The 15,141-nt window shown below is 49.5% G+C and overlaps 1 protein-coding gene across 1 annotated transcript; it reads right to left on the bottom strand.

The window, feature by feature from the left end:
* Positions 1-12,849: 12,849 nt before the first annotated feature.
* LOC115393545 (transmembrane protein 26-like) lies at positions 12,850-14,827 on the bottom strand. The gene is given in 7 exon segments (XM_030098582.1): positions 12,850-13,079; positions 13,082-13,156; positions 13,420-13,499; positions 13,672-13,871; positions 14,304-14,381; positions 14,454-14,550; positions 14,640-14,827. Coding segments are annotated over 7 exon segments (891 nt in total). The 3' UTR covers positions 12,850-12,906.
* Positions 14,828-15,141: the final 314 nt, after the last annotated feature.

Here is a 15,141-nt window from a genome sequence, read left to right as displayed (position 1 = left end):
CTAACATCTGGAGGATCCCAGAGCTTCAGAGTGCAGACCTGTGGACCTGCTCGGGGGTCAACAGGACCGGGGAGAGTCCAGCAGGTCAGCAGGACCAGGCTCACACCGGACTCTGGAGGGCCACATTGACAAGTACATGCTGGAGGTCTCAGATGACAGATGCTGGTTGGTCTGGTTGGTCTGGTCTGGTCTGGTCTGGTCTGGTCTGGTCTGGTCTGGTCTGGTCGGTTGGTCTGGTGGTCTGGTGCAGCCTGGAGTGAAGAACAGTCCATCCAGGTGCTTCATGGGAACTCTGTCACCAGACAGGATCAGAAAACCGTCTGATCTGACTCACATCTGACACCCGGAGTCCAGCAGGAGGTTCAGGAATCCGGCTGAACCGCCGGAGGAGGTCTTTCCTGCCAACATCTGTCAAACTGCTGGACAACCAGCAGCCAGCGGTCAAAACTGAGAGTCACTGGTGCCTCTAGCGACATCTAGAGGCCACCGGTGGTTAGGGAGTCCCGCAGAAACTTTACATGGGGAAAGGCAGCAGGAAGGAATTGAACCGACACCCACAGAGCCGAGCGCTGCACTTCCACAGCAGCCTGGGCAGTGCGGGCCAGAGGTGGCTGTTTCACCTCCATGATGGGGGAGTGGCTGGGCCTGGGTCTGGCCAGACTCCAGAGCTCCAGCCAGCAGCAGGATATCCTGCACGGCTCTTTCCTCTCTCGGCTGGCAGGGACAAACAGCCCAGCTCACCGCCGGAGCCCCCGGAGCCCCGGAGCCCCCGGAGCCCCGGAGCCCCGGAGCCCCCGGAGCCCCCCGGAGCCCCCCGGAGGCCCCGGAGGCCCCGGAGCCCCTGGAGGCCCGGAGGCCCCAAAGGCCCCAGATCACATCGCAGACGTCAGGGTCCTGCTTCACCGTCCCACCGTACGGACTGGACCAGGAGTCTGAAACCTTCAGAATCTCCAAAACCTCCAACCTCCAGATTTACACGTCATTTTCCTCCACATAGAAAAACCTTCTCATGTGCATTGATCAGGTTTTAATTATAATTTCAGACAGTAGGTGTGTTTTCTAGTTAGTTTGTCCATTAAAGCCGTGCTAGCTACTGTAGCCTTTATATCCATGTTAGCTCTGTTAGCCGTCTTAGCTCATTTCCTCACAGCTTAAAACTCTGAAGACAAAATTCTCATTTTGTCTCTGACCACATCATGTAACTCTCATTTAGAAAACATTATTTCCTCTATTTCCTCGGCTGGGATTGAACATTAATCCACTGTGTTACATAACATCTGAGCTCGTCCCCAAACGCGACACGATTAGCTGAACATGGCGGGAAAAAATGTCACTTTCAGACTTCCATTCAGAGCTGGGCTCAGATCAAACTTCAGCCATCTTTAATACTAAACGGACCCATTTTACACCAAATTAAATTCATCTGGAGCCAAAACCTCAGTTCAGTCCTTGACCTGAAGAAAAGTCAGCTGATCCTCAGAGAAACGAGCCAATCAGAAGATTTCATCACTGTTTTAGCCTTGTTAGCAATTTTAGCTTAACCGCTCTCTCTGTTATAGCTGTCTAGTTTATTCCATCCATCTTTGACAGACTGTTTATTTTTGTAGCTTTTTTTATGTTGATAATTTTGTTGTTGTTGCTGTTTTTGATGTTTTGGCTTTTTAGATTTTTTTGTGATTTCACTAACTTTCTTTGTAACTTTCTTCCACGACATGTAGCGCTCATCTCCAGCTGGTTTACTGGTGTTTTCACCATCGGCCCCAAACAGATGTTAACAATAAGCAATGAAGAAAAAAAAATTAAGAAAGTAGAAGAGTAAAAGTACAAAAGAGACAAAAATTAGAACCAAACCCAATAATGTAGAAGGTCAGTTAAACTCCGGTCATGTTGTCCTGCTGTCAGTCACTCAGGAATCTCCTGGAATCGACTTCTTGAACATATTTTGAGAAGCAGGGCTGAATTCAGTGAGACTCTTTCTAATTGTCTGTCACTTGATTGGTTTCAGGCTGTCTTTGCCAGAAGTGGAGTTTCAGATTAACGGTTTCAGCAGAAGAGTTAGAAAAGCTGTGAAGGTTTACTGAGAGGAGGAACGAGTCGGACAGCACCGCCAGAACAGAAACCAGCCTGAGAAGAGGCTGAAACTGAAGACTGGACTGCCAAGAGGTGGATGGAAGCAGGAACGAAAGCGGTCCATGCTGCTCTTCCTCCCCAGCGTCTGCTGCCGGTTTGCAGGGATGAGAAGTGATCCAGGAAGTATAGAGTCACTCTCTGCTTCAGTCACATCTGAAGAGTTTGTGTGTGTGTGTGTGGTGTGTGTGTGTGTGTGTGTGTGGTGTGTGTGTGTGTGTGTGTGTGTGTGTGTGTGTACCTGGGTCATGGTGCTCAGCAGGTCTTCAGCATGGCTCGTGGGCTGGATCCTGGTCTCAGGTCTCAGGTCTGGGTGAAGATGCTCCAGGTTTCACTGGTGTGTTCCTCACACACACACACACACGCACACGCATCCACACACACACACACACACACACACCCCCACGCTGACAGCTCCCTGTCTCTTTGTGTAATCCCCCCGTTGTTTTGCTCTCCGTTCAGCTGACAGCAGAGGAGCCGCGCTGCTGTTATTCCTCCTCACTCCGGTGCTGGTTGTAATCTGGGCTCACACAGCTCACGCCTCCTCCTTCCTGCTCCCCCCGCGGCTCCCCCCCGCTCCTCCCCCGCTCCTCCTCCTGCTCCTCCCTCACTGTACGGCATTAGTGGGGGAGGCAGGGGATCAGAGGATGCACCATGTGACCTGGAGCTGTAGTCGGATTCCCCGGATTCAGCTGTCAGACTCATTCCTGCACAGGGAGCGGGACAGCTCCATTCACACAGTCACACATTCATCATATGTTCACACTCACATTCACACAGTCACACATCCATAGTTCACACATTCATCCATTCACACAGTCACACATTCATCCTTCAGTAGTCATGAATCCATCCAACCGTCACACATGCACACATTCATACAATTTCCATCCATTCACACATTCATCCATCTTTTCAAACATTCATCTACTGATACAGTCATTCATGCATTCATCCACCGGTTCACACATTCATCCTTTCAAACATTCATCCATTTAAACTTTCATCCATTCATCTTAACATGGATCCATAGAAACATTCATCCATCCAAATGTTCACATGCTCATACATTCATCTGTCCTTGTCCATTTAAAATTGTTCATATGTTGATACTTTCATACGTTTATCCATTCATCTCTTATTGTTGTCATTGTGGATGATAGTCATGAACCGGAGCAGAGGTCAGAGGTCATTCAGGGTTTCATGATCTGAGTTACTTTGTTCAGATCTCAGTAGTTTCACTCAGAGCTTCACCCCGTTAGGCCTGTGAGCCACAACAAGAGAAAGACAGCATCAATGGAGGCCCGAGTCCATGAGTCACCATGGCAACGGGGAAGCAGAGGGAGGGGCTTTCACCCCACTGGAGTCTAACGCTCTCAAACACCTGAAAGTCTGATCACCATCTGATAAGTGTTGACTTCTCTGCTCCGTAACGCCGGACCTTCATCCAGGGATCGTTACAGAAACGATCCATTCACATGTTAGAGAAAAAAGTCTCCGCCTCTCTCTGTTGAACAGGTTAGTTAGTCCTTCTCTAGGTTTCCTTAGGTTGGTTAGGTGTTATGGTGTGTTTCCACCACACGCGACGCAGATTTTTCGTGCGATGAGATTACATACAAAGTCAATGTAATGACGCGATTGTCACTCAATCTTGAGCGGCGGACGGCGAGCAGTGACGCGGCGGGCGGCCGGCAGCGAGCGTTTCCAGTGAAAACTCCACGCGCCCGTCGACTTGCACTGCCAGTCGGCCCCGCCTGCCGCTCGCCACCCGAAGCCAATGCCAAGGCGAGCGGCGAGCGGCTTGGGGAGAGCGGCGTGCGCGATCTCATTTGTCCACTGCTTCTGATGGAAACACAGCGTCAGCCTGAAGCAGCGCTGGAGCCGGTGTCGTCCAGGCGCAGCTCCTGCAGTGCTGTGACGTTCAGTGAACGAACGGCTCTGTTAAGTGAACGTCGAGACCCGGTTCTCAGCTGTCTGAGAGCCGTTCCTTGTGCAAATTGTCCACACTTCCTTCACGTGTCTCCTGAGTGTCTCCTGAGTGTCCTGAGTCCAGCTGTCTCCGCTGCCTTCATGTGAACCACCGAGTTTCAGTTTTCTGCAGCAGCTCCAGTCACCTGAATGCAGCAGCTCGCTAGAGGAGGAGTGTCCAGAACCCGGAGAGGAGCCGGTGTTTGGAAGAACTGGTTTCCTTATTAATTGGCGACTGGGTTTCTTTCACGTCCCTTATTGCTGATAGATGCTAAAAACCAAACAAAAAGCCGTTCAGACCTTTAATGAGTCTGATTTCAACATCTGCTGCTACTAGCAGCAGCAGCAGGAAGTGCTACAGGAAGTCAGTCACCAGGTAACAAGGACACCAGTTCATTTGAAACACCGTATTGACGGCTTTATCAGAGGTTTAAGCAATGGAACACACACACACACACACACACACACACACACACACACACACACACACACACACACACACACACACACACACACACAGACGGACAGACAGGTGCACACAGGACTGTGGGACAAACCGAAGAGTCCTGTCCTCTGCTGCTGAGCAGGAGACGGTGATGAGGAGGCTGTGATGTTTCTGCAGGATGTTCTGTGTTGCATATTTGTACCAGCGTGACGCGTCGCACAAATGAATTCACACACCAGCAATAAAACTCTTGCGTCTAGCGCTGCGCGGTGTCATTTGTCGCGCGAATGCAGTCGTGTTAATCGCGTCCTGTGGAAACACACCGTTAGGCTCCTGGGGCTCTGGGCCCGGCTCTGGGCATCCGGTGCCCAGTGAAGTCGGCACCTACCGTTCTTATCTCGGTGCCCTGTGACCCTCCAGCATCTTGATCTACTGGAAAATCTATTTTAATTCCTCGTTTTCGTTCTGACGAACATAAATAATGTGAGTTTCTGAGATCTGATCGTCGCGTCTTTCAGGGACTGTTGATCTTCCAACTTCTACTGACTGACTTTTCACTTTCATGAGTCAAAATAAAAATGCATTTCATTTACATCCGTATTTCACAACACCCAAGGTCACCTCACAATAAATTAAAAAGTCAAACACACACACACACACACACACGTCCACAAAGTCATTCTATCCTGAGGAATGAGGAAAAGGACATCCTGTGGTGTTTCCCCTCAACTGTATAGCTGGAAACTCCCACCCCGCAAACAACAGGAACCACACACACCACACACACACACACACCACACACACACACACACACACACACCACACACACACACACACAGGTTTGTATTTCTATTCTTGTGAGGACACTCATTGACATAATGCATTTACTAGCCCCTAACCCTGACCCTTACCCTGACCCTGACCCAGACCACCACACAGCCGAACCCTAAAGAAATGTTTTTGACCTTTTACTGTTTTCAGTAACAACAACATGGTCAAAAAAACACGGTTTCCCTCATTAGGACCAGGAAAGGTCCCCACGAGGCACATCCTGCAGGTTTTCCTATCCTTGTGGGGACATTTGGTCCACACAAGGATAGAAAAACATGCGCACACACACACACACACACACACACACACACACACACACACACGTCAGGGTTTGTTTAAAGCTCTCTGCCGCCTCCTGGTGCTTAACTCTGGTAGAGCTCATCAGTAGGTTCCTTCTTGATGACGTCATTTAGAACTTCACTGCAGAGTTGCAACAATGTATCAGTTTTATGATGTCATCGCCTAATTTGACCTAGATATGCAAATGAGCACCTATGCAAATTAGATGATGATGTCATTTAGAACTTTCCTGACTGAGGAGCAACAATGTATCAGTTTTAATGCAACATTGTTTTTTTTTTTACAAAACAGAATAAAGTGCATTATATTCATATAATTATTAAGAATTTAATGTAAATATCAGCATGATTTAACATTAAACGCTTTCATTTAAATCACTGTGACTTGTTAATATGTATAACACAACTCAGCTTTCAGTTCAACTCAGTTTTATTACCTCCGCCAAGGAGGTTATGTAATCACGTCAGTTTGTTGGTTGGTTGGTTTGTTAGCAACATCACGGAAAAAGTAATGGACGGATTGCAATGAAACTTTGTGGAAAGGGGGGTCTTGGGCTAACTTAGAATCCATTAAATTTTGGTAATGATCCGGATCACTGTCTGGATCCAGGAATTTTTTAAAGGATTCTTTATCATTGAGAGTTAGGGCAGTCTTTGACAAGTTGGGCATAACTCAACAATAAATGACAAGGGGGCTAAGCAAAAAATTACAGTGTAAGTTCTTCAGTGACTCTAAGAGATATCAGCGGCTGATCCAGATCAGGAAGTATTCCGGATACCAGATCCAGAACAGACAAAAACAGGGGGATTCCGGAGTGTCGGTCACTGTGAGGAAACACACTGAGATATGAACATGAGGCACACAGCTTTCTCCCAGACATTGTTTGCGTTGGGGAGAAATACAATGTTTTTTTATTATATATGGTGTTCTTATTGTTGTTGGGGACTGATTTGAGCTGTGGTGGAGGTCTGCGCTCTCTGAGTGCCACATTCTAGTTTAATATAGTGTCAAATAAAACTGTCATTTCCAGAGATTTTTACAGAGAAAACCCATTTTGAACAAGGAAAAGAGACTAAGGGAAGGAAAGAGGAAACTCCGTCTTTAAAAAGGAAGGATCCTTCCTGGACAGGTTAGATGAGTCCTGGAGTCAGACCAGATGAGCTTCTGTTCCATTCTGTTCTCTCTGGTTCCACTGAGGAGTTTCTTCACCTCAGTAGTTCTTCTTGGTCAGTCTGCTGCCTGCCTGCAGGGGCAGCAGAGCTGTGCAGGAAACGTTTCATCTTCCTTCCTGAAGCTGAGCTCTCAGGAACCCAGACTGAGTCAGGAGGGTTCAGACTCACTGCTCAGCCTCAGGAGGGCTGCCGCGAGCCCATGAGCAGCGAGACGTGTTGGTTCAGGAGCGCTGAGTCAGCGTTCCTTCTCAAAGCACTCACAGATACAGGAGAGGTGGAACCCAGGAGCGAAACGCTAAATTTGGACTCCTTTCATCTCCTGATCTTCCGGCGGCTGAGGCTCTTTGAATCCTGCAGAACCGCTGAAGTGTCTGAATGTTCTGCTTGGTGACAGATTCAAACAACAATCAAACTAAAGCTTTCAAAAAAAATTAACATGAATATCTTTAAACAGCCTGAGTTGATAACAGAGCTGTTAAATCACCCTTAATCCTCTTGAGGAACGAATTACTGAGTTATTTCCTCAAAAGGTTGTGGTATTGATTTGTTACTACTTGTGATAGTTACTGGACTTCTTCAGTGAAGTTTGCTGTTATTGTAGTGTTAGCGTTAGCGTTAGCATTAGCTGAGCTGTTAGCGCTGCATGTGTCAGCGTAAATGTGGCCTTGCTTTAGTTACCAGGAAGCAAGAACAAATGGAGAGGAAGAAAGGAAACTAGCAGGTCAGGACTCACACTTCTGAAGATGCCTTGCTCATTAACTGTCCTCTGAGGACATGTTCTCTGCAGTTCTGGGGCCCTCATGTGGTCCAGGATGAGTCACATGTCCTCTCTGCACCCTGGGAGCCTCGCACTCCTCCAAACCTGAGTCGTCACTGTAAAAGCCCCGTGAATAAACCATGAGATGATTGTTATTAGTGCAGATCCAGAAGGAGAGGCGGAGGATAGAAAACTCCCCTCAGAGCGGGACGGGCTGCAAACAGGCCTGAAAGCACCGCAGGCGTCCAGCCCAGTTCTTTATTTATGCTACGGTTCACTCTGGACCGTCACTTATTCCATCTGAGCGGCACACTGGAAGCCACTGCTGTCAGCCTGCCGCCATCTTCCACAGGAGACAAACCAGCGTCTGTCCATGTTCAGCACCGTTTTAGAGTGCAAACATATAGAAGCCTGCATTATTCATCCCAATACAAATCCCATCCGAAGCTGCTTCTTCCCACCTTCCATTATTCATCTCTTCTGACTGTGAGGACGCTGCGTGGCTGAGGCAATGTCCATCGCATTGGAACTCCATCTTACCCAAATTAAAGGTCCCACATTACGTAAAAATGGATTTCTGATGGTTTTCTAACAGTAATCTGTGTCTCTAGAGCCTGAATGAGTCTCCAGGAGGGAAGAAAGTCTCTCATCTCCTTCACTTTTTAGCCAATGTGAGCTCAAACAGGAGATTCAGAGAGGCAGCTGCAGCCTGTGGCCTGGAAATCAAGGTAAAAAAAAAAAGACTCCAGAATTACTCTCATTGTGTGCATGTACTGCTTGTTTATTAATTGTTTAATGTGTGTGAGCTCCTGTGTGTGTGTGCAGGCGCCTTGAGAGTCTATCTGTCTTCACTTCCTGTCTTGTGGTGGTGAGTTTTGCAGTTTAGACCCATCTGACTGTTTTTTCATGTTCAGCACCAAGGACAGCGGTTAAAGTGATGATTATTTAATGCTGTGAAAGTGGTTTTATTTTGGTCTGATCTGGTCATGTGGTCAATTACTGTCGGACTCCTGATGAGGAAAAATAAAATTTGAATTTGTTAGAATCTCGTAATGTTTTATCGGAGTGGAGCTTATGGCAGCCAATCAGCAGTCTAATGAGAGGTGATGAGATGCACAGCAGGAAAGAAATGGCATCGGTGTTTCACATTTAGTGGTCTCCCTGTGAAAAAGTGACCGATTTCCTGATCAAGGATCAAAGATATTTATTATTAGGGCTTGAGCACTAAAAGTGCCAGGACCCTTCTGTATGAGAGGGAGTCATGAGGGTCCGAGCACCAAGGGTGTGTAAAGACTGGAGTGGAATTGCTCAGAACTTTGCACAGTTTGCCTGACGTTGCATCAGAGACCAGCGGTGGTGGACAAAGTGCTCAGCTCCATTACTGGAGTGAAAGTACTGATACTCGTTTCCCAATATCACTCCAATACTAGTCAAAGTTGTTGGGTCAATGTTTTACTTAAAGCTCAGGTTGGCGATTTGAATGAGATACTTTTTTTAAATACTGGTTAAAATGATCTTTATGACCCGATGGGAAGCAATTCATAGCGTGTTTTTAAAGTAGTTTGGAAAATATCCGCTATCTACAGCAGGAGTAAAAGGGAAAAAACAGCAACCAATCGTCTTGACGGGACACCTTTCTTTAAACCAATCAAATCCCTTCGCCGTTGGACCTGCCCCCTGCGCGTACATGTACGCGTGCACTGACCCTGGTTCAGTGCGCGCGTAGAAGGACGGAGCATCGTTGCAGAATGGCGGAGACGAATGTTTGGGGGTTCACTCACTGTTCAGTGCGCCATACCTTGGCGTTGTGCAAATAAAGAAAAACGAAGAAAGGAAGCGCTGAGGACAGGTTACGCCAGGAACGGACTGGACGCGGAAGTGCCGCACGCGCCGCGAACATCTCCGCGTCTCCGCTCCCAACGGGAGCTCCTCCAATAGGGTGGGAGCTGGGCGGAGCTAGCTAGGCGGAGTCTTTTCCAACATCGCCAACCTTAGCTTTAAAGGAATACTCCGAAGATTTTGGACCCACATCCTGTCCCGATCATTTACAAAGTGAGATAAGCTCATAAATACCTTTTTGTGTCCGTCCGTCTAGCTGCTGGATCCCAGCTGTTAGCATCGTAGTTAGCTTAGCTCAACTGCTGGAGGTGAAGAGGAGACAGAGCCGGACTGATGACAGTGGACAAAATCCTCCTTCCAGTGGTCCAGGGGACGGCGTATTAGCACGTGAAGTCAATCCGAATGGTTATGAAACATTTTAAAAGACGTGTTTTCTTTTCAATCCATTAAAATAACGCTTTGATACACAGACCTGAGCATGCGCAGTGCTCTGGAAGGATATACCGGAGCACAGCCGAAATATCCTTCCGCGGAGCACTATGCTTGTGCAAAAGGTATTTATGAGCTTATCTCACTTTGTAAATGATAGGGAAAGGGCGTGGGTGCAAAATCTTCGGAGTATTCTTTTAAGCTAAATTACTGGAGTAGCTGCTTTTGGAAACACTTCAGTAATAAAAGTAAATTTCACAGCTTCTGCTGTCAATGGCAGCAGTTTGTACCACTATCAGGCATGAGGCCGATCAGTCACTGAGCGGAAGAAAAGGAACTTATTTAATCACTCAGTATTTTCGCTACTTGGAAAGCTTCTCTCTTACTTGTCAAGCACTGTAATTAACTTGGTGTGTTTGTTGTCTAAGGTTAACATTAGACACACAGGAGTGGCTCCAGTACAGCAAAGCAGAATAAAAAATATAATTTCACTGACTTTAGCGCAGTAAACAAAGCAAACATTTGAAATGATACAAATCATTATAAATTTCAAAGAACTCAAACATGGCCTTGGGATATGGTCATGGGTGAATCATGGGTGATGTTGTCTTCAATCAGTCTCTGTGTCTGCTGTTGGCATTCTTACTGCTCCCAGCTCTCTCAGGTCTGCTCTGCCTACCTGGCACAGGTACGGCAACTCCACAGGGACAAATCACACAGGGTCACATTTCAGAAGAGAAAATATTTAGTATGAATCTACAGATCCTTGAAATATAATAATAATAATAATGATGATAATGATACATTTTATTTCAAAGCGCCTTTCAAGGAACTCAAGGACACTTTACAAGATTAAAACAACAAAGATAAGAACAATAATAACAATAAATAAAGTAAAATCATAAGTAGCAGCACAGCAGAAGATGACGGTAGGAGATGTGAATAATAGGTAAGAGTGGAAATATGTACTTAAGTAAATGTACTTTGTCACTGCCCACCCCTGGAGACCAGGCATGCTAACACCGGGCCAGGGGTCTGCAGAACTTGTCCATGCTCGGATCGGCTCTAACTTTCCCACGGCGTCAGTGACGTGTTCGGGTGGCTGACAGTCTCAGCCGGAGTCCTGTCAGCAGCCAGGACCTGTTCAAGGCCGCCTGCAGCTTTCGTTTCTTATTGATTTTATATTTATAAAAGTCAAGTGCAACAGTTATTGGACGGGCTGCACAACGTCGCCTCTGAACGTTCTATTTTCTACCCCCTTTCTACCCGGTCGGTCACGGCGGCGGCGCCGTCTGAGCGTATCGCCACGCCGAAGGAGCGTTTCTCCCGTGCTAGCTCGAAAGCCTCTGGCCAGAGAGAATCAGTTCCTCACCAGCAGTGAACGGTTTCTTTGCCTCAGCAGTGCGGTTCGCCACCAGGCGTGGCGCTCTCAGCATGACGTGGGGACCTTCAGAAGACCTTCTGTCTGAATGCTCCACAGCGTTGTCTTTTAATGCAGCGAGCTGGTTCTTCTTCGTCCCCTCACTGGAGAGCCGTCTGGGTGAGCGAGAATCCCCGGATGAATCCATATTTCAAACTGGACTCTTGTGTCGTCTGTTATAAACAGATTTCTTTTTCTTAGGACTAGTAGAGTCTCCTCACTGGGCCTTTCTCCTTTCTTCGGAAACTTTCCAAATTTTTCACTCATTTTTCAAGCTTTATGGTTTAATTTAAACATGAATGAATGACGAGACCCAGGAAACCGTTCTGATTGAGGGACTCAAAGGCTGATGTACCACAGATAATCTGTCATTTATCAAAACGAACCAGAGTTCAGACTGAGAATGATTAAAACAGGAAGTTATTGGTTCTTTCTGTGACCCCGGGGCCAGCGCCAGACCGGGGCCCGGGGGGCTCAGGCTACAGCTCACCACACATCTGCTCCTGTGAACGTCACAGGAAAACAAGTGTCAGTCTGGACGGACAGTCGGAGCAACAGGACAGAAACGGTCGCCGCGGAGCGTCAACATGAACTCACCTCGGCTGGAAGCGACGCTGTCTGTCCGGCCGCCGGGTCCCGGGCTGACAGCCGGGAGTGAAGGGGGCAGAGGGGAGGAGGCTCCAGACACGTCGTGCAGACTCATCCTGACGGACTGGAGGGGGTCAGGCAGGAGGTCCAGCTGGGGGGGGGGTCAGGCCGGGGTTGTGCAGTTTGGTGTCCGAGCTGTTCAGAAGAGCTGGAGAGGAAGAGCAGCCTGGCAGAGGGGCGGGGTTTCTCCTGACGCTGCAGGGTGGTTCAGAGCGCTGCTGACGGCGTCCTCAGCTGACCCCACGGCGCCTGTGAGGCGTTTGACGGTCACCGGATGGAGTCCTGAGAAAGGTCTTGGAAGATCGACGTGGGCTTGCCCTGACCTTCCACCCGTCTTTCTCGCCTCCCGGGGTTTGGGCTTCAGGACCCGCAGCAGAACGTGACGTACCATGGCGTCACAGGCTGCTTCTGTAGGCGCCCTTGATTTCACCTCTCGTTCTCCTTCACCAGCAAGAACTCAGGTTCTAAAACGATTCATGTCTTTCATGTGTCTTACTGTGGCTCTGTCCTCCGGACATCCTGTCGTCCAGCAGCCTCCAGATCCACGACCTTCTCCTGTGGTCGGTTTCTGCTGCACGGCCATCTTCTTGATTCGCTCCACTGCATTTGTTCATTTCTCAGAACGTTTTCATCTTTTTGTCCTTTTATTCTTTTCCAGTAGGAAACTATTGATACGTTTCCCTGGTAGCCATGGAAACGGGAGGCCCAGCTGGTATGCTGGTTGGTGCTTTTGGCAATATGTTCAGGCAAAGTAAACACAAAGGTGAAAATAGTCCTGTCCCCTAGGGGGCGATGTGACAGGAAGTAGATCAGAACCATGAGGTTAAAGTTAGGCTGTAAAAACCAGCTGAATCCCGCTGAAGTGAACTGATGTTTATTCAGAAACGCTGTTCTTCATACAAACGTTCACAAGCAAGCTGAAGTTCGCACAAAGCAAACTCTAAACGTGATTCACCGTCGCAACAGAACCTCAGGATTTCTTTTCACAGCAGACGACGAGCAGCCGGTAGACGTTCAGGATCACGACCAGGAAGTTCTTAATGGCGAAGAAGATGAGCATCTGGTGAACCACGTCGAAGTAGATCATGACGATGAGGCGGACCGCCAGGAAGGGCCCGTCCTGGATGAAGAGCGCCCCGTCGTGCTCCAGATGTCCGTCCTGAGGTGGGAGAGGAGGGAGGGGGCGGCGTCCGAGACGTCCTCAGAGGATGAACCCATCACTGGAGACAGAGGAGACACCGACCGGCCCAGTGGGGACAGACCGTCAGTGTGTGTCTCATTAGCCTGATGTGTCTGTGCATTAAACCCTCTCCGTCCGTGTGCAGTTGCCAGATTGTCTTCAGCTGTGTTTTTCTCTTTCCGTCTGGATTTCTGGACTTTGCGTTTGTTTGACCTCGCCTCTCACCCTCCCTCTCGGACACCTTTGTCGAGTCAATGACTTTCTGTCTGCTGCAGTTCTGTGGTTGTAGAAACAGTTTCGTACCTGAGATGTGCAGCGGAAACTGCAGCATGCTCCACGTCCAGACAGCCAGAATAATGTAGACCATGGCTGGACTGCTGTCCCTGTCTCACACACACACACACACACACACCACACACACACACACACACACACACACACACACACACACACACACACACACACACACACACACGTGTGTTTGATCGTATGTCCAACGTGTTCAGAGTGACGCGTCCCTGATTGGTGTCCTCCTGCCGCTCCCGTCTCGCTCACTTGATGTCAGCCAGCGTTTCGGAGGTGAACTCCAGGATGTCGGCCGCCGTCCCCACGAAGACGAGCAGCAGCTGTGACAGCTGGTTCCTGGTCAGCTCGCCGGCGGCCGGCAGCAGCCACTTCCCCAGGACGAGCAGGATGAGCAGGATCTGGTGGAGGGCCAGGATCCAGTCGTCTGCACACAGCGTGGTCAGAGGAACCTGAAGGAACCACAGGACGCAGTTTGGCCTGCGCAGGAACAGCCTGAACGTAAACTGACTCACATGTTGAACATTTAGGTAATAAACTGTAAACCTGATGAGGTACTTCACTCAGACTGTCGAGAGCACTAACCCTCACCCAGAGCGTGTGACGGAGTGAGCCCATGCGGCTGTAATTTCTCCTCCATGCGGAAAGCGTGGAGCGGAGGCCACTTCCGGAGCAGGTTTTATGGTGTAAATCAGACACTTTGTGTTTGCGCTGTTTTTCCTGAGGGCGGCGGTTTCATTAAAAGCGGCCGCTGTGTGAAGGAGTAGTAGGGTAATAGCGGGGAAAACACCCACGGGCCTCACAACGGCCTCTTTGAGGCCGGCTCAGCGGCGGAGACGCTCTGTCTAGACGTGTGAGGACATGGAAAAGACACGGAGACCCACCTTGAACCCTTCGCTGCCGCTGGAGTTGTTCCACAGCCTGAACAGAGCCCGGATCTTGGTAGAGTCCAGTTTATCGCACTGGAGAGACGAGGACAGAGCAGAGTGAGACGGGAGGGACGGCCTCGGCGGCGGAGCAGAACCCTGCCGTACCCTGGAGTCCACGGACTGATGTCCCCGGTGGTGGAGCTCCAGGATCCAGATGGACGGGATGATGCTGATGAGGAAGAGGAAGATGGCCGGAGAGAACCTGAGGAGAAAGAGGAGTTAGTCCAAAAGCCGTCTCCTTCTTCTTCTTCTGTGGTGGCTGCAGTGTCCCAGGACGTGGTCGGGTCGTACCATTTGTAGTCGTTCCCCCTCCTCCTCCTCAGGGTGAGGATCATCTCCGCCACCAGCGGCAGGTAGAGGCCGGTCAGCAGCCAGTAGAGCCCGTCCTGCTTCACCCACACCACCCGCCACACCGCCGCCAGGGACGCCAGGACGAAGAGCGAGCGGGTCGCCACGGCACACACAAACCTCAGGAACATGCCGGAGGACAGCCGGAGGACAGCCGGAGGACAGCCGGGCGCCGGGACAGGCTGGAGGACTGCGCTGTGCAGAGGGTGGAGACAGCAGCTGGAACACACCTCCAACCAGCCAACCGCCCGTCCCATGAACACAGCTCCCCTCAGGACAGTCCTGCACAAAAACACAGCATGGACAGGAGTTACTGCAATTAGAGGAGGAGGGAGGGGGGGGGGGGGGGAGGAGGGGGGGAGGAGGGGGGGGGGGGGGGGGGGGGGGGGGGAGGGGGGCTGGTTCAAAGAGTGTCCCTCATTCATAAAGAGTATTTCTGTTCTAC

The sequence above is a fragment of the Salarias fasciatus genome, chromosome 8 (assembly GCF_902148845.1).
Source record: "Salarias fasciatus chromosome 8, fSalaFa1.1, whole genome shotgun sequence".
Taxonomy (NCBI): Eukaryota; Metazoa; Chordata; class Actinopteri; order Blenniiformes; family Blenniidae; genus Salarias; species Salarias fasciatus.
This window is presented reverse-complemented; position numbering and strand designations above follow the sequence as displayed.